Below are 27,155 nucleotides of genomic sequence, written 5' to 3' on the forward strand. Positions count from 1 at the left end.
AAATCTGTAGAAAGTACGCCCTCATCCGCCAGCCAAGATGTTCCCGCCTTTGGTCTAGTAGCTCAAGAATCCATTTCTAGGCACATTCACCAGACTGTGAACAGGAATGAGCAGAATCTTGCAGACTTGGGGTGAATTTTGTGTTTCTTCCCAGGAGTTTCCTTGTAACCCGTGCGTGGAAATCTGACTCTAGTTCAAGACACAGAAGAGGCAGAAAGGAGCGGAAGGGTGGGGTGTGACGAAAGCTGGCTCATGTGATACGTGTCCCACGGAGGCGAAGATCTGCCTGCCCAGATGAATGCCACAGGCAAAGATTTAATCTATGGACGTTTATTAAGCTGGGATTTTGAGGACATGCCTGGGAAAAATATCAACTATGCACAAGTTGTCATTTTTTTCTGAATGGGAAGTTCAGCATTTCAAAGGTAACAGAAGGAAAAAGGCAAGTAGTTTTTTTTGGGGGGGTGATGAGGTACTGGTTATATTCTTGTGGGGTTTCCAAAATTTATATTTTATGTAAAATAAGGGAGGGATGAAGCATCAATTGTGTAGGTTAGATGTCTCTGGGTAGGTGGAATAATGTCTGGCTCTATCTCCTTACCCGTCAGATGAACTTATGATTCATTATTTATGATTCACTATTAGGGTAGAATGGGACAGGCTTTAGTGTTAGGTGCTAGCCAGACTTGGGTATAATTCGCATGTCCTTGCTTATAAGAAGTCAGCAAGTAATTTCCCAAACAAGCAACCTGTGGAGCCAATTCTCACAGGTACCCCAGACTTTTACCTTCACTTTTGCATAAGAGTTGGGGAGTGGCCCTGAGGCTTTGATTTTCTATTTGCAGAGGTGACTGGGATTTTCATTTTAGGCAGGATCAAGCTCATTGGATAGGGAAAGAGAAACATCTTCTACTGACACTCATCATGGGAACCTTCCCAATGTTAAAGTTTCTCGTTGTCCCTATCAGAGCTGATGCCATCACTGGGCATATCACAGGACCAGAATTTGAGCTTGGATTTTAGCCATCTGGGCAGTTATCAATTTGTTGCCTCTCCTCTCTGAATGCATTTTCAAGATGTTTCTTTGAGTATCTCACCTTCAAAGCACGCACGATATTTTCTCAGTAGAGAGCAGGGAGAGGAACAGCAGAAGGGTGAGGAAGAAGTTACTTGTGGGCTCTGCGCCCGTAGAACATGGTTAGAGTGGGGCACTGGCCACAGACACCAGGGCTGGTGGGTTCGAACCCGCCAGGGCCTACTAAACAACAATGACAACTACAAAAAAAAACAAAAAACAGCCGGGCATTGTGGTGGGTGCCTGTAGTCACAGCTACTTAGGAGGCTAAGGCAAGAGAATCCCTTGAGCCCAAGAGTTTGAGGTTGCTGTGAGCTGTGATGCCACAGCACTCTACTGAGGGTGACTAAGTGAGACTCGGTCTCAAAAAAAAAAAAAAAAATGGGGCGGAGGCAGGTTCCTCAGGCAAGAATAAGAGGAGGAGGGAATAGAAGATAGGCTGGGGGCTCAGCGCCCATTGCTCAGTGGTTAGGGCACTGTCCACATACACTGAAGCTGGCGGGTTTGAACCCAGCCTGGGCCTGCTAAACAACAATGACAGCTGCAACAAAAAAAAATAGCCGGGTGTTGTAGCAGGCACCTGTCGTCCCAGCTACTAGGGAGACTGAGGCAAGAGAATTGCTTAAGCCCAAGAATTTGAGGTTGCTGTGAGCTGTGATGCCATGACACTCTACCAAGGGCAACATACTGTCTCAAAAAAAAAAAAAAAAAAAAAAAAACGAAGAAGAAGAGAGGCTAGGGAAATGGTGGATTTTGCTGATGATGAATCCAAGTTCCAGAAGGCACAATAAAAAAAGTTAGGAGTTGGTGAGGAGTGAGAAGCACGTACCCTGGCTGATATCAGCAGAGAATGTATTTGATAACAGGATATTAGTGAGGGCCCTGGGAGTTTGGAAAACAAGCAGGATTTTGGGCTGCCACCAAAATCATGCAGCAAAACCAGACTTGCTGGACACCACTGGTGCGGTTGAACGCTGAGGGCTGTGGGGCCTGCATCAACTGTGCCAGCCAGCCAGAGACCGAAACTGCCAACTAGCACCCTTCCCCACTCCCATTCCCTCACCAGCTCCATTGCACAATCTGGGCTGGTGCACCTGACTGGCCGAGTTTAGCTCTGGGCAGCCTAAGAAAGTGAGCACATGGCAATTTCAGATTTTAAAGTCAAAGTGGCTCATCTGTCCTTCTACCAAGGTGTGGCAGGGTTCTTGTTTACAACCACAGAATCTCCTCTCGGTTATATAAGCAGAAAGGGGCTTATTATAGGACTTGGGATTCATTAGAGGATATAAATAACTCAATTCCTCAGGGAAGACAAGAGAAGTAGCTTTGAAAATTGTGTGGTCAAGAGCGCCACAATGACGGCAGACAACGTCACAATAGAATTTTAACAAAGCCACCACTGGAACTTTCTATGGGTACTAGTGTGCCAGGTACACTCAAGACCATCCCAGCATCCCAGAAAAACTAGATGCCAATGTTTTCCCCTCGTGAAGGAAAGTTCCAGGTCACACACCTCTACTTCAGGTTGCACACTCCCAAGGCCAAATCTCTGCCAAGTACCTGCAGTCAGCAGAGCCCCTGCACCTGCCAGTGTTAAAAGAGCCGGGGAAACACGGTTGTCCTAGTCTGTCTTGCGTTGCTGTAAAGTAACTACTCCAGGCTGGGTAATTCATAACAAAAAGAGTTTATTTGGCTCTCGGTTCTCCATCCCATACAAGCATGGCCCTAGCACCTGCTTCTGGGGAGAGCTTCAGGGCGCTTCCATTCCAAACAGAGGTGAAGGGGAGCAGGTGAGTCCCGTGGTGAGAACAGGAAACAGCTCTTGTGGGAACCAATGAAGTAAGAACTCACCCATTACTGAAGAAAGGGCAGCAACATATTCATGAGGGACCCTCCCGAGGACCCAAACATCTCCTACCAGGCCCTACCTCCAACACTAGGGATCAGATTTCAACACGTGATTTGGAGGAGCCAAACATCTGAACCACAGATGGATCAGTGGTGACTGTGGATGCTACTGTGCGAAGGAGAATTCAAAATGTGAGAATTACCAACCTGGAAGATGTTCCAAGGACGTTCTGTGTCTCTGAACGACAGATATCTGCTACAGGGTGGAATTTTCCATGTGTGGGAAGTGTTTATAGATGTGGGGCCACTGACAATCACAAATAAGAAAGATGCCAAGCAGCCAACACAAATATTGCCGATCTTATTCCTCTCATTGTTCAATGAAACAAATTCATTGTTTCCCTAAAAGGGAAGATCCTTGGTGGCCCTTATTTTTGTCTCTTTTATTTACTGATTAATCCCAAGAGCCTAGAACAGTGTCCGACACATAAGAAGTTCTTGATATGTATTTGTTGAATGAATTAAAGAAACTCCTTTGCGGCGGCGCCTGTGGCTCAGTGAGTGGGGCGCCGGCCCCATATGCCGAGGGTGGCGGGTTCAAGCCCAGCCCCGGCCAAACTGCAACCAAAAAATAGCCGGGCGTTGTGGCGGGCACCGGTAGTCCCAGCTACTCGGGAGGCTGAGGCAAGAGAATCGCTTAAGCCCAGGAGTTGGAAGTTGCTGTGAGCCGTGTGACGCCACGGCACTCTACCCGAGGGCGGTACAGTGAGACTCTGTCTCTACAAAAAAAAAAAAAAGAAAAGAAACTCCTTTGATGCAATAAAAAAAAAAAAAAAGGCAAAGCTGCTTGTAGAATGCAGGTTTATAAAACTGCCAGAGTCAACTTGAACTTGAACTTGATTCAAATATCTATAACAGAGAGAAGCAGCGATATAAACTCCTCTCTCAACCCCCAGGAGTTAAACAGAATTTTAAAAATAGGGTCGGGAAAGCACAGCCTAGCAGGAGATGGGGAAAGCATAAAAATGGCAAGAAATCCAGGCGAAAACCTGATGAGCTCAACTAGAAATACATACAAATTTAGTGATTGACATTGGGCATAATTTACGAATTATCATTATTAGCCATGTTTTATGATTTCATGGTATCTCCTGAAACATATTTCATAAATATTAAAATTAGCTGACTTAGAGGGCAGGCTTTGCATTTCCAAAAGACCTCTAGTTCCGATAGCCCACCTAAGTAAGCTTGTATCTCCCTTGTACCTTGGGTAGCAGAAAACAGGGAACGTGTGACCCATGAAACCACAACAGAACACAGTAAAACGCAATTGAGACCTTTAATCTGTGCTTTAGCAATTTAGCCAGAAAGTTCCGTAACTTACAAGGTGTTACAAGTTAACTGCTAGTTAACTGCTCCTGAGTAAGTACAGGGGCCATGTGATGGCTTAATTGAAAAGAAAAGTGGACCCTCATATTTCTAAGTTTCTTATTTTCCTTCTCAAAAGGAGGATTTATAAAATCCAGTTCTGTAGGTGTGTCCTTTCTCTTTTCTCTGCTGCTTTTATCAACGTATTTATGCATTCATAAACAATACCATGCCAGATGCAGGCAACAGAAACCACTGTAGCTATTTTAAAAAGAAAGAAAAGAACAGGATTTAAGATGGGAGATTAGGAGCCTACAAAATCTCTGACAGGAATGGAGGAGTGAGCTCCAGGCTGATCCTTAAGGAAAACACCACCAGAAAAACAGAAAAACACCACCATTGAACTAAAAGCTACAACCTCTGTCCCAGGCAGCTGGCCACCACGTGTGGTGGTGCCTACCTGTGGTCCTGAGTGGGAAAAAACTTTATGAGGAAGATGTCCCCCACTGGCAATTGCAGCAACAGCAAAAATAAATAACTGGGATTTGATCAAGCTAAAAAGCTTCTGCACAGCTAGGGGTACCACAAACAAAGCAGACAGCCTTTGGAATGGGAGAAGATTTTTGAGTGTTAATGAATTGAAAAAGGCCTGATAACTAGAACCTACAGAGAACTAAAAATTAAATAACAAGAAAAGAGCAAACAACCCTATTTATAAGTTGGCAAGAGATTTAAACAGAAACTTCTTCAAAGATGACAGATGAATGCCTAACAAACACATGAAAAATGCTCATCTTTAATCGTCAGAGAAATGCAAATCAAAACCATTCTGATATATCACCTAACTCCAGTAAGATTAGCCCACATCACAAAGTCCCAAATCTGCAGAGGCTGGCATGGATGTGGAGAGAAGGGAACACTTTTGCACTGCTGGTGGGATTGCAAACGAATGCAACTTTTATGGAAAGATGTATGGAGAATTCTCAAAGAACTAAAAGTTGACCTTCCATTCGATCCTGCAATCCCATTACTAGGTATCTACCCAGGAGAACAAAAATCATTTGACCACAAAGACATTTGCATCAAAATGTTTATTGCAGCTCAATTCATAATTGCCAAGTCGTGGAAGCAATCCAAATGTCCATCAACCCCTGAATGGATTGGCATTCCATGTATACCATGGAATACTATTCAGCCATAAAAAAGATGGAGACTTTACATCTTTCATGTTTACCTGGATGGAGTTGGAACACATACTTCTTAGTAAAGTATCTCGAGAATGGAAAAAAATATCCAATGTACTCAATACTATTATGAAACCAATATATAAACACTTGCTCACTCATATGAAAGATAAAACACAATTATAATCTAGCAAGGGGGAGGGTTGAGGAGGGAGATGGAAGGAGAAGCGGGAAGATGATTGGTGGGAGGAGGGTCTCACCTAATGTGTACAAGGCATGGGTGTATACCACGACCCCTGGATGAGGAGCTCTTTTACCACTGAAACTTTACCTTGGAAATGAGAACAATGTAATCTAAAAATTTGTACCTTTGTGTTAGTTTGAAATAAAAAAAATAATTTTTTTAAAAGAACACAAGGTGGGGCGGTGCCTGTGGCTCAGAGTAGGGCGCCGGCCCCATATGCCGAGGGTGGCGGGTTCAAACCCAGCCCCGGCCAAACTGCAACAACAAAAAATAGCTGGGCGTTGTGGCGGGCGCCTGTAGTCCCAGCTGCTTGGGAGGCTGAAGCAAGAGAATCCCTCTAAGCCCAAGAGTTAGAGGTTGCTGTGAGCCGTGTGATGCCACGGCACTCTACCGAGGGTGGTACAGTGAGACTCTGTCTCTACAAAAAAAAAAAAAAAAGAATACAAGGTGTGGTTGAGAGCCAGGGATCAGGAAGCAACTCTAAGCTCAAAAATCAAGGTGCCTATTAGGCACTCAAAAGGAGATGTTGAATAAGAAGTTCGATATGCAAGTCTGGAGCCCAAAGGAAAGTCTATGTTGGAGATTTAAAATTGAATTTAAGAGGTCACACACTATATGGGTCAGGCTGCAATTTGCTTTCTTTTTTTTTTTTTTTTCAAAGCTCAACTTTACCTTTGAGATCACCAAATTCTTGAAAGACTAACGTATTCTTTTCCTTACCTATTTTTCAGTCTTCACACTCAAGGTAATTTAGCTTCTACTTCAAAAGCTCCACTGCAAGTGTTCCAAAACAGGTCATCCTGTGTCGTCCAAGTCCAAAACTACAAGGCTTTTTTTCAGTTCTTTCTGCAATGTTTACCATTGTTTATTTCTTCCTGCCCCAGGTGGAAGGTTATGAAGCAAGCGTCCGCCTGGCTTACTAAACACGAACAGCCCCGAGTGAACTGCTCTGGAGGATCTGATTGATGATAGTGAGATCTGACAAATTCTCACAACATTCTTGAAGCTAATTGTCAGAGAATATCTTTATCTGGATAAAGTCGCAGATGGCACGTTCAAGAGTGAGGTCTTGGCTAAGTGTGGCAGCTCACACCTGTAGTCTTACCACTTTGGGAGCCCATGCTGGAAGGATCTCTTGAGCCCAGGAGTTTGAGGTTGTAGTGAGCTATGATGACACCACTGCACTCCAGCCTGGGCAACACAGCAAGACCCTGTCTCAAACAAAAAAAGGAAGAGGGTCTTTATTGTCTGGAGCCACTCTCTCAGCAAGATGGAGCACCAGGCAAAAGCACATTTTTTAAACTCCTGGAGCAATCCTGCGAAGTCATAAGGGCTCCAACATCCCTTACATAAGGACTTCCAATCAAAGTTTTAGTTTTTCTAGGAACATACTAGTAAATGAGCCAATAGTGTGGAAATCAGTGATTAAATACAAACCTCAAACATTTTTAGTCAGCACAGGTATCATGAGTAGATTGTACAAAGGAAAAATAATAGCCCAAATCTATTTCTTCCAAGATGCATTCCACAAGAGATTGGAATTAAAGTGTTCTGCGCTGGCACACCATACTGGGAACATATATATTTTATTTTTAAAACACATTTTGCCTCGACAAAGAAGAGCATGCTAGAGGCGCTGTCAGGATAGCCAAGGATCTGTGAACAGGTGTCCTGAGTCTAGAAAAATTGGAAAGCAAAGCAAATACAGAAGGCTCCAAATACTGGGTGAAAAAGAATTTGACAACACACACACACACACACACACACACACACACACACGTTCTCCTAAAGGGTTCTGGTTCCCTCTCCGGCCTCCCTCTTGGAAAGAGGGCCTGTCCAGGGGTGGTGAAAGTCTGGTAAGTCCCCTTCCAGTGGTCAGCCTGTCAGACCTGGGTCCCCCCTCTTCAAGTAGCCCCATGGGAGCGTGCAGGGAGGTGAGGTAGGAGACTGAGGACTTTCCTTTGAGACGATGGAGGGCGTCACACTCAGAGATGGGATTCTAGCTACGAGTCCCCGCCCTGAAGGCCGTGAAGATGGAAAAGGCGCAGCAGCGTGAGGAAGTGAAGCCGGCTGCAGGACACCACTCGGGAGCCCGCAGAACCAGGGCAAGGGAACAGGGGCGGGGAGAAGGCGGGGCTGGCGGCGGAGGCGGGGCCTGCGCGGGTCTGGGCAGGGGGCGGGGCGGGGGCGGAGTCAAGGCGTGGCCAAACTGGGGCGCCGGCAGGGCAGGAACAGAACAGGGGCGGGGCCTGGCGGGGCCTGGCGGGGCCGGGGCGGGGCCTCTCGGAGGCCCTTAGTGTCTCAGTAGGGGACTGCTGCCCAGGCCGCCATGCCGCTGCGTGTGGCCGTGTTCGACCTAGACGGGGTGCTGGCCCTGCCCGGGGTGGCCGGCGCCCTCGGCCGCACCGAGGAGACCCTGGCGCTGCCCAGGTAAGGGGACCCAGGCTGCTGCTCGGGCCCGGTCCGCGCCGCAGGAGGCAGGAGTCCTGCCGCCGAGGGACCTTTCTGGACTTCAGCCCTGGTTTGGGATTGCTTCAGGGAGCGTGCCCTTCGAACCATTAAAATAATTACCTGGCCCTAAAACTCTGGTGTATGTAAGTAGATTAGTGCCCAGTCGTTAAACTTTGCCAAGGACTCCAAAATTGCCCCGTCTGGAACTTTTCCAAAAGTGAGAGCAGTTACTCAACTGAGCTATCTGCTACCTGTTGGTTCTAAGAACCTGGGTCTTAAAGACCTGTGCTGAGATTTAGAAGGAAGTTCTGTCTAAGGCGTGGGTGGCAGGTTTGGTTAATATGATGCAAACTACACAAAAAGCCCAAAGCTTTATCACTGGGAGATGGGAAACCACCCACCGGTAAATAGGAGGTTCAGGACCAGATTTAAGTCCTGTCTGGAACTTTTCCAAAAGTGAGAGCAATTACTCAACTGAGCTATCTGCTACCTGTTGGTTCTAAGAACCTGGGTCTTAAAGACCTGCGCTGAGATTTAGAAGGAAGTTCTGTCTAAGGCGTGGGTGGCAGGTTTGGTTAATATGATGCAAACTACACAAATAGCCCAAAGCTTTATCACTGGGAAATGGGAAACCACCCACCAGTAAATAGGAGGTTCAGGACCAGATTTAAGTGACATTAGAAAATAATCTGTTATAATACATGAAAAAAAAAAAAAACCACCAGAATGTAAAACCGTTTATACAATTATGGTTTCAATTATGGAAAAAAGCTACATGTGAAAAATGGCTGGAAGAAATATATCAGAATAACCCTGGATTATTAATTTGAGGTGGGATTATGAATGGTTTTCTTTTATTTTTCTACTAGTTGGTATTTTTCAACTTTTTAATTTAACATGTTACTCCTACAATCAGAAGGGAGGAAGGCATATTTACTTAAGAAGTTAAAAAAGAAAGGTGGGCCAGGCACCATCGTTCACATCTGTGATCTTAGCAGTTTGGGATGAAAAATTGAGATTCATGGTGGGAGGATCGCTTGAGGCCAGGAGTTCCAGACCAGCCTGGGCAACAGTAAAATCCCATTTCTAAAAAAAAAAAAAAATTTTTTTAAATAGTCAAGTATGACAGTATGTGCCTGTAGTCCTAGCTAATAAGAAGGCTGAAGCAGGAGGATCACTTGAGCCCAGGAGTTTGAGGTCTGGGTGAGCTATGATGGTGCAACTGCACTCAAGCTGGGTGACAGAGTGAGATCCTGTCTCAAAAGTAGAGAGGCTGTTGCAGGAAGACAAGGCCCAATGGAGAGAAAGAGTGCCCAAACACCACATTTATAAGAGGAAGGGCTTTATTCACCAACCGGGAGCTTACGGCATAGAATTCCAAATGGCCGCGCTCCCCGACTGCCTTGGTCTTTCCCTTTTCATTGACAGTCAAAAAGTTCCACCCCACAGGTACCCTTCTCATTGGCCAGTTTGAATCAAGCGGGAGATGCTCTTCCTGCCCCTACAGAACTACAGGATTTCACAGAACTTGGAAATTTCCAAGTTTCAGGAAATTAAGTTTACAAGTTCCCAAGAGCTGAGTCACCTTGCAGAGGACCGGGCAGGTGTGCCCTTGTGGTCTCCTTGAGAAGACCTGTTCTTCTAGGCCTCACCCTTCTCGGGTATCCTCTCTCAAGGCAAGGGGAGGTGAAGGGAGGCATCACCCAAGATAGAAGAGAAAGAGCAAATTCTAAAGAACTGGAAAGATTAAGAAGCAGAGTGGAAGCTTTGCATTCTGAGAGTTCTGCATCATCTAAGGAATTCTAGAATTCTTATGACACCAAGGCCAGCAGGGCTTTTTCGCCCGAGCTCAAGCAATCCACCCACCTAGGCCTCCCAGAGTGCTGGGATTACAGGTGTGCCTGGCCACACACAACATTTTCTCTGAGGAATGTGAGAGCCCCTTCAAATGATCCTGAATTTTTCTTGGTGTCTTTTGATTTTACAAATCAATTTGCAAGCTTAAAATGGGACAGCAGTCACATCTTATGGCCTGCTTGAGCTAAATAATCGCCTCTTGAAGCCACTTGCTCTGCAGTTTCCAGACTGACTGCAACTAGCCATTAAATGCAACATCCTGGACCCTCTAACTTTATGTTTCAACTGTGGCTAGCCAGTCACTGATCAATGTTGTCTCTGTAAACCAGTAAGAATTCCTGTCAGACAACTTTGAATCAGCCCAATCCTTGTTCCCCTTTGCCTTGAAAAATCTGCTTGTGGAAGAGGAGCCCTCGCCAAGCGCAACTTGGAAGAGTGTCCCCAACTTTGGCCCAAATAAACTGTCTATGTTAATCTTGGCTCGGGTTCTTCCTTTAGACAAGAAAACAGATCTTATCTTTGGGCTCATAATTTTAATTCCTTTACCAGTTTACTTCTTATTCATGGGAATTTTCTTGTGTCTTCTGATTTTACAAATCAATTTACAAATTTTATTTCCTGTAATAGCCATTTTACTGTTCACCACCTGTATTCAGCACTCTTAAAATTTGGAATTCATGTTTTCTAAGAATGTTCATGTTACTACCAATTGCTTTCTTTGGTAACGGCTGCCTGCTATCAGTTTATAGATGCAGGGGAATCTCCTTCCTATGTAGTTATGTTATTTCCCCAGTTCCTCTTCTTTTATTACCCCGCATTCTCCAGGCATTAAAAAAAAATGATATTCCCTTTGTTTTTCTGCCTCACTCATCTGATCTGCCATACTTATTTGTCTACACATCACCTCTCTTATTCTCCGGTGAACTCCCTATGAGTGCCTTGCACACCTAAGTTGCTCAATGAAAGATTACATGTTGAATTATGTATTGCTTCCTAACACTAGGAGACAGCAGCCAAAGAGCTTTTGGAGGGGATAGAAATGTTCTAAAACTGGAACCTCTTGATGTTTGCACAACTATGAATTTACTACAAATCATTGTATCCTTTTAAAATGCATGCATTTGATGCTACATAATTTCCTTACTCTGTTTTCTGCTGCTTGTAACACAATACATGAAACTAGATCATTTATAAAGAAGAGGAATTTATTTCTTGCAGCTATAAAGGCTGAGAAGCCCACGATGGAGGCACTGTATCTGGTGAGGGGTTTCTTGCTGGTCAGTGTGCCCTGCAGGGTCTCAAGGCAGACATGGTGAGAGGGCTGAGCATGCTAGCTTGCGACCCTCTTCCTCTTCCTATGAAGCCCCCAATCCTACTCCTATGATAATCTGTTAATCCTTGAACCCATTAATCCATGAACAGACTCATCCATTCCTGAAGCCATCATGACTCAACCACCTCTTAAAGGCCCTGCCTCTCAATTACTGAGGATTAAGTTTCAACATGAGCTCTGGAGGGGCAAACATGCAAACAGTAACAGTAACAATTACACCTTAATGAAGCTGTTAACAACAGCAACAACAGCAAAAAACTGATGGCAGAGGCGAGGCAAAGCTATTATATATGCTGAGAAGCTGACCAAGGTCTCAAATATTAAGTACACATATATGTCTTTTCGTATTTGGTCCAGAGTTCACCATGGTGACCTGCAAGAGAGCCATTGATAATAGGCACTTGACTATTACCAGAAACAAAACTCCCAGGAATTTGTTCTTTGACTCAGACATGTAATTTTATCTGGCTTGCCAATACCAATCAATAAGCGCTATGGTGTAAAATGTATTTTCTCCACAGTTCTGGAGGCTGGAAGTTCAAGATCAAGGTGTCAGTGGGGTTGGTTCCTTCTGAGTCCTCTCTCCTTGCCTGGCAGATGGCTGCTTCTCCCGGTGTCTTCACATGGTCATCCCTTTATGACATCCCTTTATGTCTTTCTCCATCCCTATCTCCTCTATAAGGACACCAGTCATATTGGATCTACCCATATGGCCTCATTTACCCTAATTACCTCCTTAAGAATCCTAATTCCAAATATAGTCACATTTGGAGGTACCAAAGTTTAGAACTTCAGTGTATGAATTCCAGGAGGAGGAAACAATTCAGCCCATATGCACAGAAAACTTCAAAAAATTAGGAGATAAGATTAAGATAAAATAGAAACTGTATATGCAGTATCCAAACCAGAAAAAAAATATTTCATTGCTTCTGAAGAATATGAACTAAAGAAAAAATCCTTTGGGACGAAGCCTTGGGGACAGGTGCTGAGGACAGTGCTGACTCCATGCCCAGCCTTGGCTCTGTCCCTTAATTGGTAAAGCAGGCTAGCCCTCCAGGGGATGAGTCTCTCCCATGAGCTGCTGCTCCTTTGAGTGTATTTATCATTCAGTTCATGGCCATATGTCCTCAGCAGGGTGGCTACTCACAGGCAAAGATCCCAACTTGAACTATATTTGCATTTTCCAATTTCTGGTAGCTTACCTTTCCAGTGGAGAACTTGTCAGGGAAGTTCTCAGGGAATATAAAGTGTCTGTCCCCACGTGCTACCAGGAGGAAGTCATTAGAATGTCCGTGATGTTGTTTCTTTGTGTCTTCCAGAGGCTTTCTGAATGAAGCTTTCCAGAAAGGAGGCCCCAGTGGTCCCACTGCCCGCCTCATGAGAGGAGAGATCACATTTTCCCAGGTGAGGGGTCACCGAACATATCCCCATGGGTTGGCATTCTCTGCCTTCATGCGCATCTTCTGCACTGACTGGAAGCTTGCTGAGGGTAGGACCTCATCTTTTTCACTTATTCCCCACCCCTCCTTTTTTTGAGACTCTGTCTCACCCCCAGACACTCAACCCTGGGGTTGAGTACTGTGGCATCATAGCTTGCAGCAACCTCACATTCTTGGGCTCAAGTGATCCTCTTCTCTCAGCCTTCCAAGTAGCTGGGCTTACAGGTGCCCACCACAACACCCAGCTAGTTTTTCTACTGTTAGTAGAGACAGGGGTTTTTTTTTTTTTTTTGAGACAGGGTCTCACTATGTCGCCCACGGTAGAGTGCTGTGGCATCACAGCTCACAGCAACCTCAAACTCTTGGGCTTAAATGATTCTCTTGCCTCAGCCTCCCAAGTAGTGGGGACTACAGGCACCCACCACAACACCCGGCTATTTTTTTGTTGTAGTTGTCATTGTTGTTTAGCAGGCCCAGATTGAGTTCAAACCCGCCATCCTCAGTGTATGTGGCTGGCACCCTAACCACTGAGCTACAGGCGCTGAGCCTAGAGACAGGCTCTTGTTTTGCTCAGACTGGTCTCAATTCCTGAGCTCAGGCAATCCAGCCATCTCGGCCTCCTAGAGTACTAGGATTACAAACATGAGCCATTGCTCCCAACCCGCCGATTTCCCTCTTAGAGCAGGTAACTCACAGGACTGATGGAAACAGAAGAAGAGACTTTTAAGACTAGTTTTGGGGCCAAGAAACCAGAGGAAAATGTCCAAGCCCTCAAAGGGGTATGCCAGGAAGCTGCCTCACCCAGAGCAAATATTTTAGGGCAGGGCCACCAGGTCGTTAATTCAATAACTATACAATGTGTAGACTTTGGGTCAGAGCTCTCAGTTACAGACTGGGTGGCCACAGCAAGTTACTTGACTTCTTTACGTCTCAGTTTTGCCATCTGTACAATGGGGTTGATACTGCTACCAATTTCATCAGTTGTAGTGAAGCATGGAAAGTGCCTGGTGCATAGTAAGAGCCCAGTAAATAGTAATTATTATTGTTAGTAAAACCTCAATTATTTCTTAACAAAGTAATCAGGATCTAACCACCACTTGAATGACTGTCTCTCTAAGATTGGCATTGAGAGGCATTAATGGAGAGGCTATTGAGAATCTACTTATAAGTCTACAGACAAAACAGTCTATTTTTTGTTGTTGTTGCAGTTTGGCCGGGGCCAGGTTTGAACCCACCACCCTGGGTATATGGGGCTGGCGCCCTACCCACTGAGCCACAGATGCCGCCCAAAACAGTCTATGTTTTTAAAAGTGTTATGGATTACAGCCTCCCATTACTCTGTCGGAAAACTTGGGTCCCACCATGATAGCAAACGTCCACCATTTCTGTGAAGGCAAATGTAAGGTTAATGTGGAGGATATGATACTCCGTTTAAAACATACACGTGTACATCCTGGTAAATGCTGAATGAAAAATGTGATGACACTTGTTGGGAAAAACATTACTGAAGGCTTAATCAATAAAAAGCTTCAGTACTACTATGGGAAGCAAAGAAAGAGGGGAGTACTATGTATTTCAGTGAGCATAGAGATTATGGAGTGAATTTCCAGTAATTGCTGTGAAACCCATCATCGCTTTCAGATCCCTTTAGTGGCTTCTCTTAGTCTGTGTGTAACTTCCCGAGAAACTCACATGGCTAAGGAAGAAGCCTGATAAATTAGATGATACCATGCGAATGTCTGCTGAAGCTTCATTTGTCTTTAAAAAATCTTGTCTTGGCAAAGAATGCCATCTTTTAACTTTTCATGTATGTACACTACATGGACAAAAAAGTGGACACAGTGTACAGCTGGATGAATTTTCACAAACTGAAAATACTCACATTACTGGCACCGATATCAAGAAATAAAACATTCCCAGTACTGTGGGCAGCCAGGTATACCCCCTGTGGACACTACCCCTCCAAGAGAATCATCATCCCAACTTCTAACCTAATAGATCACTTTTGCTTGTTTTGTACTTTATATAAATGGAATTATGTAGATGAACTCTTATGTCTGGCATCTTTTGCTCAACATTGTACATGTGAAATTCCTAGATGTTATTGCCTGCAGTTGTAAGAGCATGGCATTCTCATTGCTGCATGGATTCTCTTGCATGAATATATCCCAATCTATTTATCCATTCTGCTACTGTTGGTGTTTGGGTAGTTTTCAGTTTGCGACTATTACAAATAGTGCTGCTACAATAATGTGTGTACCCCAGTCCATTCTGCTGTTAGTGAGTATCTTAGTTTGTTAGGCTGCGTCTTAGTCAGCTTGGGCTGCTATAACCAGTATATCATAAACTGGGTTACTTGAACAACAAAGATTTCTTACAATCTGGAGGCTATAAAGTCCAAGATCAAGGCACTGGCAAGTCCAATGTGTACTAAAGGCTCTCTTCATTTCCAGATGTCCACCTTCTTTCTGTATCCTCCCTCAGCAGAAAGAGAGAAGGAGAGAGAAAGAGAAAGCTGAGGGCACTAATACCATTCATGGGGGCTCCACCCTCATGACCCAATTACCTCCCAAAGGCCCATCACACTGTGGCTTAGGATTTCAACATGTGAATTTGGGGGCAGACACACTCAGGCCAAAGCAGACTGCCATAAAAAATACCACAGACTGAGTAGTTTAAACAACACAAATTTCTCACAGTTCTGGAAGCTGGAGATCCCAGAGCACAGTGTCAGCAGGGCTTGGTTTCTCCTGAGCTTGTAGATGGCTTTCTCCCCCTGCGTCCTCACAGGTCTTCCCTCTGGGCATGTCTGTGTCTTAGTTTCCTCTTTTTATGAGGACACCAGCTATATCGGATTAGGATCCATCTTAAGGACTTCATTTTATCCTAATGACATCCTTAAAGGCCGTCTCTCCAATATAGTCATATCCTGAAGTACGAGGCCATCAACATACGAATTTTGATGGGAAACAGTTCAGCTGATAACAGTGGAGTAGTTTGAGTAGTTTCCAGTGTGGGGCTTTCTGTGGTCTGGAAGTTTGTGTCCCCCCCCAAATTCCTATGTTCAAATTCTAACCCCAGTTGTGACAATATTAAGAGGTAGGCCCTTTGGGAAGTTGGCCATGAAGGTGGAGCCGTCATGAATGTCATTAGGGCCCTTATAAAAGAAATCCGAGACAGCTAGCTAGTCCCTTCCACCAGGGGAGGTGCTGAGAAGGCGCCATCTCTGAACCAGACACTGAATCTGTAGGCGCCTTTATCTTGGGATCTATCCAGCACTGTGAGCATTAACTCCTGTTGTTATGAGCTATCCAGTCTCCGGTATTTTGTTACAGCAGCCCAAACAGACTAAGACAGGGCTCAGTGGGGCTATGACAGTGTATAAATATAGCACAGTCTGCTGTCAGTGGACACTGGAGTAATTTCTAGTTTGGGATTCCTAAGAATACTGCAGCTATGAACATTTTTGCTCGTGTCTTTTAGGGGATGTATGTCGGTATCTCCAGCGGTTATGTGTCCAGGAGTGGAATTGCTTGGGTACAGGAAATGCACTTGTTTGGATTTCATTTCTGAATGGTTGTACCAATTGTATCATCATTTCTCTGACAGTGGGTACCCCTCATGGAAGAAAACTACAAGAAATACTCCAAGGACTCTGGAATTCACCTCCCTGAGAATTTCTCTGTAAATCAAATCTTTGGCAAGGCAATATTGGCAAGAAAGATCAACCACCCCATGCTCCGAGCAGCTCTTGCTCTCAGAAAGAAGGGTAAGGTTCTGATACTGGCCACCCTGGCTCAAACACACAGAATCCGCTGGAGGGTTAGGTCAGAATCCACTTAAGTGGGTTTTGAGATAGACCATAGATCTTTCGGGCCTTGATAGCTGGCCCCCAAGCTGTTCTTAAAAGCTGGCCCCCAAGCAAGTTTTATCAAATGATAAGGAATTATTAGAAGAGTGGGGAAAATGGCAAAATTTTATCTAATGAAGTGATTTGTACCAGAGACTGCCTTGTGAGCAGAATTCTCTTCTTCCATGGCACTAACCTGATTGACCCGACCTTCTGTCATAAAGATTAAAAAACAAAGCCTTTTAAGCAGCTGTGACTTTCTCACCCTCTGGGTTATCAGTGGCTGAGCTGTGAGCTGGCAGACATGGCTCAGATGATGTCACATGGCCTAAGACACAAGATCACGTACATCACAGATGTTTTCAGATCAGTGGCTCTTGTTCAGAGGCACGCTTGAAACCTGCTTCCGTCTTGGAGACTCACCTGGCATGGCTAAGCCATCCCATATCCATAATTCCCCACTCATAGGATGTGGGAAGAGTACCACCATCAACCCACCTGAGTCTTGTTTCCAACACTGGTCCTCACCCTTGCTGGTAAGACAAAGCCAGAGGATAATGCTATCTCTACTTGTGTTTTTCTAGTTTTGAGATGTCTAGTTTAGCCAAAGCAAGGGTTTTGAAGTATAATTGAACAGAGTTTGCAGTAGCATAGACTAGAAGGAAAACGGGACCTGCACTGTGTGGCTCTGGGCAGCTCGTAACTTATCTGAGCTTCATTTGGCTCAGCTGTAAGCATAGGGTAGTGGGATCTGTCCTGCCTCTGAAAGGTGGCAAGTATCAAATGAGCTGACAAAGGAGGTAGGGGAGGCAACATCTCCATCTGGGCTTCTGAAAACCCTTAATGAACCCGGCTCACTCTCATGTCTGTGTCAGGAGGTGCTTATGCGTAAAGATGGTTCTTTTCCCCCTTGTCAGTTGAGAGCAGGGAAAAAGGATATTGATGTAAGTGAGCAGAATCCCACTCATTTCCGTCACTGGGGCCCCTGTGAGCATCCCAAGGTAAAGTTCAGGTCTGTTCAGTGGTGACTTTTCTCGCAGGATTTACAACCTGTGTCCTCACCAACAACTGGCTGGATGACGGAGCTGAGAGACGCAGCCTGGCCCAGCTGATGTGTGAGCTGAGGCCAAAGTTCGATTTCCTGATCGAGTCCTGTCGGATTGGAATGGCCAAGCCTGACCCTCAGATCTACAAGTTTGTCCTGGACACCCTGAAGGCCAGCCCCAACGAGGTACGTAGATTCTTCCTTCCAGGGGAGAAGAACATTCCAGACATATTGCAACCAAAGAAAACTCGAGGAGTGAGTGGGGGGGGTACGTGCGGGGATCCTGGCAGGATAGTTCTAGGTTTGCTTCTCCCAGACCAGACCTTTTCCTAAAGGACTTTTATTCATCCTTCTAAAAAGTTCTACCCGAGGTGGGCATCTGTCCCCTTTGTATGGCTCTTACAGGACTTTGGTCAAAGCAGACATCATCAAAAGCTGTTAAGTCAGCTGCCTCAGTTTTCTTATGAAGAAATCAGGACCCTGGGAGGCCTTCCCAGGGCCACAAGGCTAGTCAGGGTCACCCAGCAAAGGGCGAGTGGGGGTGGCCCCTGGTTCTGCTGAGTTTCCTACCAGGCACCCCGTGCCCCGAAGCCTGTCTTTGCACTAGTTCCAGAGATCGCCTCCCCTTAAGCTCTGTTCTTATCCTGTCTCCCTGCTCTAATCTTCAAAAGGTGATTGGACCAGGATTAAATTTCTTCCTCTTTCATTTTTGACCCTCCCCTGATGGCCCTGCCTCCCTCACAAGCTGCTCAGAACAAACCTTGGGCTCTACCCTTGGGGTCCAAAGGGGGCTATCCCAGGACCACCCAGTTTCCCTCATGGGCTTTGCTCCTGCCCTGCTCCACCCCCAGAGTCTGCACGGGGCAGCGCTCGGAGTCCAAGCTTCCCCATGGATGGCACAGGCTCCCCATGTCTAGCTTTGGGGTTGGATGAGCTGCCTAGGATTCTAGGTCAGCCTTGTCCAAAGCTGTAAATAAATGCACCCATGCTCTCTTCTGTAACTCCCAGAATCTTTTTTTCTTTATTTGTTTTGAAATTTAAATCTTTGATCTATTTCATATCTATTTGGGGGCAAGATATGAGATAAGGATACATTTTTTTCCTCCAAACAGTTAACCAGTTATACCCAATCCCGTTTTTTAAATCATCTTCCCTAATTGGGCATCTCTGACACCTTTATTAGAAACTACTTCTCGTTTGAATTTGGGTCTATTTCGAGACCCTTTTCTACTTTGTAGATATGTCTGTATTCCTTTTTAGTATCACACTCTTCTATCTATTGTAGCTTCATAATTTGTTTTATTCTCTGCCCTCATTGGAGTTATTTTCTAGACATGATTTTTTGTTTATTCATTCCTGCTGATTTTCCCAGATGAATGTTAATGTCATGTTGACAAGAGTTTATCCTCTCCTAACCTTTGTGGAGTTTCAGAACTGCCTGAAACCAATGGTGTATGTGGGACATATCTATCTGTGTTTTTTCTGTGTATGCTTATGTAATTGAATGCTTTTCATTTTAAGAGTAAATGGTGATGGCCAGGCGGGGTGGCTCATGCCTATAATCCTAGCACTCTGGGAGGCCGAGGCAGGTGGATTGCTGGAGCTCCCGGGTTCGAAACCAGCTTGAGCCAGAGTGAGACCCTGTCTCTACTAAAAATACAAAAAACTGAGGCGAGAGGATTGCTTGAGCCCAGGAGTTGGAGGTTGCTGTGAGCAGTGATGTCGCCATGGCATTCTACCCAGGGTGACAGCTTGAGACTCTCAAAAAAAAGAGTAAATGGTTGAAAGAAAAATGATTTTTAATCTCCTTATCATACAATAATAATTTGGGGCGGCACCTATGACTCCAAGGAGTAGGGCACTGGCCCTATATACTGGAGGTGGCAGGTTCAAACCCGGCTAAGAAAAAAAAAACTGCTAATAATAATAATAATTTGTAATTGCAAATTTATAAAAATAATTTGCAATTTAATGTGGTCCTTTCTGGTGTGCTGCCTTATGCAAGAGTATTTCTTTGGTTGATGTGATGCTACTGTCCCTCTGCTGTTTTGGGTTCAGGTTGTATTCTTAGATGACATCGGGGCTAATCTGAAGCCAGCCCGGGACATGGGAATGGTCACCATCCTCGTCCGTGACACTGACACAGCCCTGAGAGAACTGGAGAAAGTGACTGGGATGCAGGTAACTGTGCCTCGCAGTGAGCGGCTTCCTGTGCTCATCTGCAGAGAAGACCGTGAGCGGAGAAGCCAGTGTCCGTGAGGTCATTGCTCTGTGCATGACTCTGGACACCTCTGGATAGGGTCTGTCACCCACTGTGCAGTCAGCACCGTGTCCTTGAAGGACATCCTGTTTCTTTCTGGGCAGCCAGTGTACAGGGAAATGGATACTCCAAGAGCAAGAATTTGTACTGGTCTTGGGGTCAGAGTCAAGGGGACATTCAAAGACCCTGACCTTGCTTCCCAGAGTAAATGCTGCGAAGTTTTTCTCTAAGAAGCATAGCCCTTACCCATGCTGGCCCAGCCGGCCAGGCACTCAGACGCAACCATTTAGCTCCACCCTGCTGGCAGTGAGAGGAGGGCGGGACACCGTTAATGAGGTCCAAGGCTTGTGGAGTTTCGCCTGCCCCCCAGGTCTAGAGGCACCCCAAGTTTTGGGTTGTTCTAAGATTGGCAACATCACTGAGTCTACAGGTTTCCATGCTGGGCAGCACCCTGGTCCCGTCAGCACAGGGGAGCGGAGGCAGGAGGGCGGCTGGCTCACAGCCATTGCCTCAGAGGGAACTGTGTTAGTATGTTTGGAAGCCAATCGTGTGGCTTCCACACGTGTTTATTTTCTTAGAGTCCTGAGGCTTGAGGTCTCAGATCAGTGAGGCCTCTCTCCTGGGCATGCGGATGTCTGTCCCTTCCCTGTGTCCTCACCCACCCTCCCCATGCCTGTTTCCTTGATTAGATTAGGGCCCAGCCTTGTGATCTCACTTCACCTTAATTATCTCTGTAAAGGTCCCACCCATCCCCAAGTACAGTCCCACTCGGAGGGGGCTGCTGGGGGCTAGGGCTCCAACAGGTGAATCTGGGGGGGAAACAGCTCAGTCCGTAACAAGCTCAGCTCACTTTTTGTCTTTAAGAAATAAATAAAAAGAAACATCTAATGACTCCACAGCCTCAAGGCCTCTTGCCCAAGTTCCATTAGTTTGTCCTTCTTCAAGCCTAGAAGTCTCAACAGAGAAGAGCAGGCAATTTGTCCCCTCCTCATGTCGAGTTACAGATGCCTGTCCTCTCAGATTGGGAAAGTAAACCCAATGGCCTGTTCTCTTTGGGGGACAGGGGAAAGAAGGAGGAAAAAGGAATTCCTCCCCGCTTTTTTCCCTGTTTTTTAAAGTTTAGTTATACATATATACGTGTACACACACGTGGGTATATATGTGTGTATTCACATGTCTATAATATAAAATTTATCATCGTGACTATGTTTAAGTGTACGGTTTGGTGACATGAAGAGCATTAGTGCTGCTGTGCAGCCGTCACCATCCCCACCCCCAAAACATTTTCACCATCCCAAACTGAGACTCTATTCCCGTCAAACAAAGCCTCCCCATTCCCTCCCTGAGCCAGAGCAAGACCCCGTCTTCTTTCTGTCTCTATGAATCTGACTCTTCTACGGACTTCCTATTAGTGGAATCCTACAGTATTTTTTCTCCTTGTAACTGGCTTGTTTCACCCAGCTTGATGTCCCCAAATTTCGGCGTGTTGCATGTCAGAATTTCCTTCCTTTTCTTAAGGCAGAATAGTGTTCTATCGTATGGACATACCACATTTGGTTTACGCAAGTTCACACACCAGGGACTGTCTCCCTGCTTCCAGGGCTGTGGAGAGAGAGGTTCCTTACTCTGATGAGGACTGAGCCTTCCCCAAGAGAAACACACACTCTCCCCTGTTTAAAAAGGGGTGATTTGGGGGCGGCACCTGTGGCTCAAAGGAGTAGGGCGCTGCCCCCACATACTGGAGGTGGCAGGTTCAAACCCGGCCCTGGCCAAAAACTGCAAAAAAAAAAAGGGTGGGGTGATTTCCTGGAGGGGGAAGTTAAAAAAAGGCACAGGCACTGTGGAAAGTAGTATGGAAGTTCCTCAAAAAGATAAAAATAGAATTCTCATATGACCCAGCAATTCCACTGTGGGTAGATACCCCAAAGAATTGAAAACAGGATCTCAAAAAGATGTCTGTGCACCCGTGTTCACAGCAGCATCGCGCACATTAGCTAAAGGGGGGGAGCAACCCAAATGCCCATGGATGCCAGATGATTGGATAAAACAAATGTGGTGCGTCTGTGCCATGGAACAGACAGAATTCTGTTATGAACTAGACTGTGTCCTCCCAAATTTACATATTGAGACTCTCACCCCCCCCCAGTGTTTGAATAAAGGGCCTGTAAGGGGGTGATCAAGTTAAAATGAGGTCCTCCAAAGAGAAGACGGGACACAAACACACACAGAGAGGTGGCCGCGTGAGGACACAGGGAGGACACAGGCATCCACTCCTAAGGAGAGAGGCCTTGGGAGAACCAGCCCTGCCAACACCTTGGACTTGGACTTGCAGAACTGTGCAGTGAATGAGGCCACACAGTCTGTGGGATCTTGTGAGGATGGCCCGAGCTGACTGATACAAAGGCAGACAGAGTTTGATTTTGGCCGACTTGAAGGAGAAACCTATTAACAGAGGCAAACAAAGATGGAACAGCAGCTTTGAGACCTTTGCTTTCCTCCTGTGTCCCACACAAGTCCAAGGGACCATCTGAAGAACTGCCACAGAGAAGAATTCTGTGCATTAAAGTCCAGATTCTTGGGGATTTAGAAGAAGTGATTTTTGCTTCTTGCTGTGGGAAGTTCAGTTGGCTATGGCCAGGGCTTCGCTTCATGAAGTCATTGGGGGAGCCAGGTTGATGAAGGATCCATTGTCTCCTATGTGAGGGGTCCCACCAGACACCCACTGGAAAATGGGGAAAAGTGCAGAGAATCGTTGGGGTGGCAGGTTAGGGGGCCAGGCCCTCTGCATTCTGTCAGCCAGAACCCAGCCATGGGACTCCATAAATGGGAAGGAAGGTGGGGAAAGGAGTTTGCACCCAACAGGAGGGGAGCGGGGCTGGCCCTCACCAGTAGGCTCAGGAGAGACAGGGAAGGTGACCTCCCCAGGCCCTCCTGCTGCCAGTCCTCTGGGGTTGGAAGGAGGCCGCTGCTGGCTCTCTCACTGCACCTTTTCTCCTTCCAGCTGGTCAGCACTGAGGCCCCTCTGCCCATCCCTTGCGATCCAAGTGACATGAGCCACGGGTACGTGACAATAAAGGTAAGCTTTCTCTCAGGTGGCTGCAGGCTCTCTAACCGAGGCACCCAAAATGACCATCAGTGTGACATTTGCTAAATATTAAGTGTAGTTGAACATCCACTATTTATAAGGACATAGTAACGGACCTCCTCCCACAAGTCTCACCCCTTAGGAATCAGTAGACGACCTGGACCTCACATCAGGTTATGAAAAGCGGTGGGACCAATGTGGCCTCACCCCACCTGACAGCAGCCTGGGGGCCTTGCCTAGCCTGGTGCTAACGCACATGCCCATCGGGCCTGTGTTCCGGGGAGAACGTATTTCCACCCACAGGTGTATGTCGAGCACCTCTGTGTCAGGTGCAGTGACAAACACGGCAGACCTGTCTTCAAGGAGCTGCACTGGGGATAAAGAGAGGGAAAGATCATTAATGCCCAGTGCTGGGGGCTATGGCAAGGCCAAGGCCACCTGCAGAGGCCCCGTTTCTGACCTGCCTGGGAGAGCTCCTCTGGCCTGCAGGCCCAGAGCCCAGCTTTGGAATATCTCCGAGGTCACTCAACATCTTCCTTCATTTGTCATTTGCTCCATTTGAATGAGAAGGGAGCTAAGCTATGGGTCAGCTCTAGAGTAAAATAAGGATAGACAGCGGCTCTGGAGCCACTGTGTGGCAGACCCAGTGTGATTCCTGGCGTTGCCACTTAACTGAGTTTGCAGCCTTGGGCAAGCGTGAGCCTTCGTACCCACATCTCTGTAAGGAGATGGCAGTAATGCGTTCCCACATGGCTCCTTTTTTTTTATTAAATCATAACTGTATACATTGATATGATCATGGGGCATCATACACTCGCTTCATAGACCATTTGACACATTTTCATCACAATAGTTAACATAGCCTTTCTGGCATTATCTCAGTTACTGTGCCAAAACATTTATATTCTACATTTACCAAGTTTCGCAAATACCCCTGTAGGATGCACCACAGGTATGATCCCACCAATCCCCCTCCCTCTACCCACCACCCCCCTCCCTCCCCTCCCTTTCCCACTTCCCCCTATTGTTAGGTTGTAACTGGGTTATATCTTTCATGTGAGAGCCCCAAATTAGTTTCATAGTAGGGCTGAGTACATTGGGTACTTTTTCTTCCATTCTTGAGATATTTTACTAAGAAGAATATGTTCCAGCTCCATCCATGTAAACATGAAAGAGGTAAAGTCTCCATCTTTCTTTAAGGCTGCGTAATATTCCATGGTGTGCATATACCACAATTTATTAATCCATTCGTGGATTGATGGGCACTTGGGCTTTTTCCATGACTTAGCCCCACATGGCTCCTGTAAGGGTCAAGTGCAATGTTGCACGTAGACCTCATAGTAACCCACACCTAGGCGCCCCAGGGCCGATGGCCTGATGCACTGGCCTGGAGCAGAAACGCACAGATATTTACTGGGCATCTGCTCTTTGCTGGACACCCAGAAGAATACCCAGAAGCATGGAGTGCCTTCCATGCCCCAGAGATTTCACAGTAAGTGTGGCTACAGCACAGGCTGAGTCTCCTGCTGGACAGCCGAGCCCAGAAGTGCTCTTGGTGGTCTTGCTCTGTGATAGGGGGTGGGTAGCGCCCTAAGCACACAGTGCACATCCCAAGACAGCGTGATCCAGATAGTATTCAGTAGCTTTTCTGAGCCTGAAAACTACTGTGGTCTCTCCTATAACACTGGGCACTCCTGAGAGGCCGAATGTTTACTGAGGTCACTTGAGATCTTGTCTCTCTCGTAGCAAAAGGTTGTGGGGGCCATTTTTTCTGGGTCTGGGGGCTGGCTTGTGACCTGTAATCTTCACCACGGTGGACAGGGTTATTCTCACAATCATCTGGAGGTTGGTGTATCCAGCCAGTTTCATTTGACCTTGCGGGGCTGTGATGAGAAACGCATTGCCCCTCCTCCACCCCATCCTAAATGTTAAGAGCGGAGGCAGTGAAATGGGGGCGGGAGGAGGGGGGACAGCTGAGCCAGGCTCTCAGGGTGCCAGCGTGCCGAGCTCCACTGCCTCCCGACAAAGCCGGCGCTCGGTTGGTAATAGATCTTTCTCGTGTTCTGGCTTTACATACATCTTTTAAAAACATATCAAAACAGGAGGACGGGAAAGTTATATGTGCCCTACTCGGCACTGTTGGGTTGACATTCGTGTTAGAACAGAGGCAAAGCCAAGGCTCCATCGGATGCAAACCTGGAACCATTTTTTCAGGGTGAGGATAGAATTCTAAAGTTAATTTTGCAGAGTGCTAAAGGGAAGACTGTGGAACAACTTCTGACAAGCAGACTGCAGTCCGTGAGAGGACTTGGAAAATGCTGTTTTCTGGAGCAAAACAGCTCGCTGCAAAATCACAAAGGAAACTTCCAGCACCCGCACAGCTCGGAGTCGTCTGAGATACAGCCAAGTGGGGCTGTTCCCAATTTGTCTACTGTGACCCTGAACATGCAGGGGCATTTCCATTAGAAGGGTGAGCCCTGCCAATCCCTGCCACACTCATCACCCCTGAATGGACTGCAGGTGTAGCAAAGCTTGAACACATTTCATGTTTAAGAAGTAAATGGCGCTTACTGGCATACTCGTTGCCTTCTGCACATTACCTGACCATTATGCTTGCACAAAACCAGCCTCCAGTTTAAACTCTTGAGAATACATTGGGACAACACCAGAAACTATGAGAGCATAAAGGCGTTGTACAGAGGAAGGCCAGGTTGTTTTGTTTTTGTTTTTTTCCAACCAACATCACAACCTTCTCTTCAAGCTTCTCAGGTGACAACGAGAGCGACCTGTTTTTTTTTTGTGTGTGTGCAGTTGGGCTAGTTTCTCTCCTCAGCCATCTTCATCCAAAGTTGGGGTCTTGGCCAGGCACAGTCGCTCACTCCTGTGATCCTAGCACTCTACAAGGCTGAGGCAGGTGGATTGCTTGAGCTTATGAGTTCAAGATTGGCCTGAGCAAGAGTGAGACCCCCATCTCTTCTAAAAATAGAAAAACTGAGGCAAGAAGACGACTTGAGCCCAAGAGTTTGAGGTTGCTGTGAGTTATGACCCCATTGCACTTGGGGGGACCAAGGGCAACAAAGTAAAACTCTATCTCCAAAAAAAGAGTTCCAGACCAGCCTGAGCAAGAGTGAGCCCCCTCTCTACTAAAATATAGAAAAATTAGCCAGGCATGGTGGTATGCGCCTGTAGTTCCAGCTACTCAGGAGGCTGAGGCAAGAGGATCACTTGAGCCCAAGAGTTTGAGGTTGCTGTGTGTTATGATTTCAGAGTGCTCTACTGAGGGTGATAAGTGAAACTGTCTCAAAAAAAAAAAGAAAGAAAAGAAAAAGTCAGCCAGGTGCAGTGGCTCATGCCTGTAAATCCTAGCATTCTGGGGCAGCTGAGACAGGTGGATTGCTTGAGCTCAGGAGTTTGAGACCAACCTGAGCAAGAGAGAAACCCCATTGCTAATAAAAATAGAAAAACTAGTGGGCGCCTCTAGACCCAGCTACTCAGGAGGCTGAGGCAAGAGTGTCACTTGAGCCCAAGAGTTTGAGGTTGCTGTGAGTTATGATGCCACGGCACTCAGGGTGACAGAGTGAGACTCTGTAAAAAAATAAAATAAAATAAAAGTTGGGGATTTTAGCTGAGAGAGTTGGGTCATGTGAGACCCATGACAGACTGAGATGGACAGTGGCCGTCTGCAGACGTGGCGCCCAGTTCAGCTCAGCCGCCGCCTGCCCCCCTCTCTCTTCCACAGCCTGGAGTCCATCTGCATTTCGTGGAGCTGGGCTCTGGCCCTGCTGTGTGCCTCTGCCACGGATTTCCTGAGAGCTGGTTCTCTTGGAGGTACCAGGTAAAGCAAACCAGGGAAGGTGTGCCCCCCTCTGGGGAGGGTTGAGGAGGGGAAGTCTAGATGGTACGGCCCAGCCTAGAATGTCACGAAGAAGCTGAAACCTGACCCTGAAGCATTATTTCCAAACTATGACCCCAATGGTTCTAGATCTCAGGGCTGTCCTGGACCTTGAGGTACCTTTGCAGATAAGAAGAGGGCAGATTTCTGCATGACACACTACGCCTCCTGCTGGGATATCTTTGTAGTGACTACAGAAATTGACGTGCGCTTTGCTGAGAAAG

The 27,155-nt window shown here is 46.4% G+C and overlaps 1 protein-coding gene across 2 annotated transcripts in view; it reads left to right on the plus strand.

The window, feature by feature from the left end:
- Positions 1-7,991: 7,991 nt before the first annotated feature.
- EPHX2 (epoxide hydrolase 2) overlaps positions 7,992-27,155 on the plus strand; it is a 44,768-nt gene continuing 25,604 nt past the window's right edge. The window contains exons 1-7 of one of the 2 annotated variants that reach the window (XM_053578386.1): positions 7,992-8,149; positions 12,680-12,764; positions 16,409-16,568; positions 17,690-17,880; positions 19,753-19,875; positions 22,956-23,030; positions 26,779-26,874. In XM_053578386.1, coding sequence (XP_053434361.1) covers positions 8,049-8,149; positions 12,680-12,764; positions 16,409-16,568; positions 17,690-17,880; positions 19,753-19,875; positions 22,956-23,030; positions 26,779-26,874 — 831 coding nt within the window. In that variant the 5' untranslated portion in view covers positions 7,992-8,048. The remainder of the gene's footprint in view (positions 8,150-12,679; positions 12,765-16,408; positions 16,569-17,689; positions 17,881-19,752; positions 19,876-22,955; positions 23,031-26,778; positions 26,875-27,155) is intronic. The other variant, XM_053578387.1, reaches the window with a different exon arrangement.

This window comes from Nycticebus coucang, chromosome 24 (assembly GCF_027406575.1).
Source record: "Nycticebus coucang isolate mNycCou1 chromosome 24, mNycCou1.pri, whole genome shotgun sequence".
Taxonomy (NCBI): domain Eukaryota; kingdom Metazoa; phylum Chordata; class Mammalia; order Primates; family Lorisidae; genus Nycticebus; species Nycticebus coucang.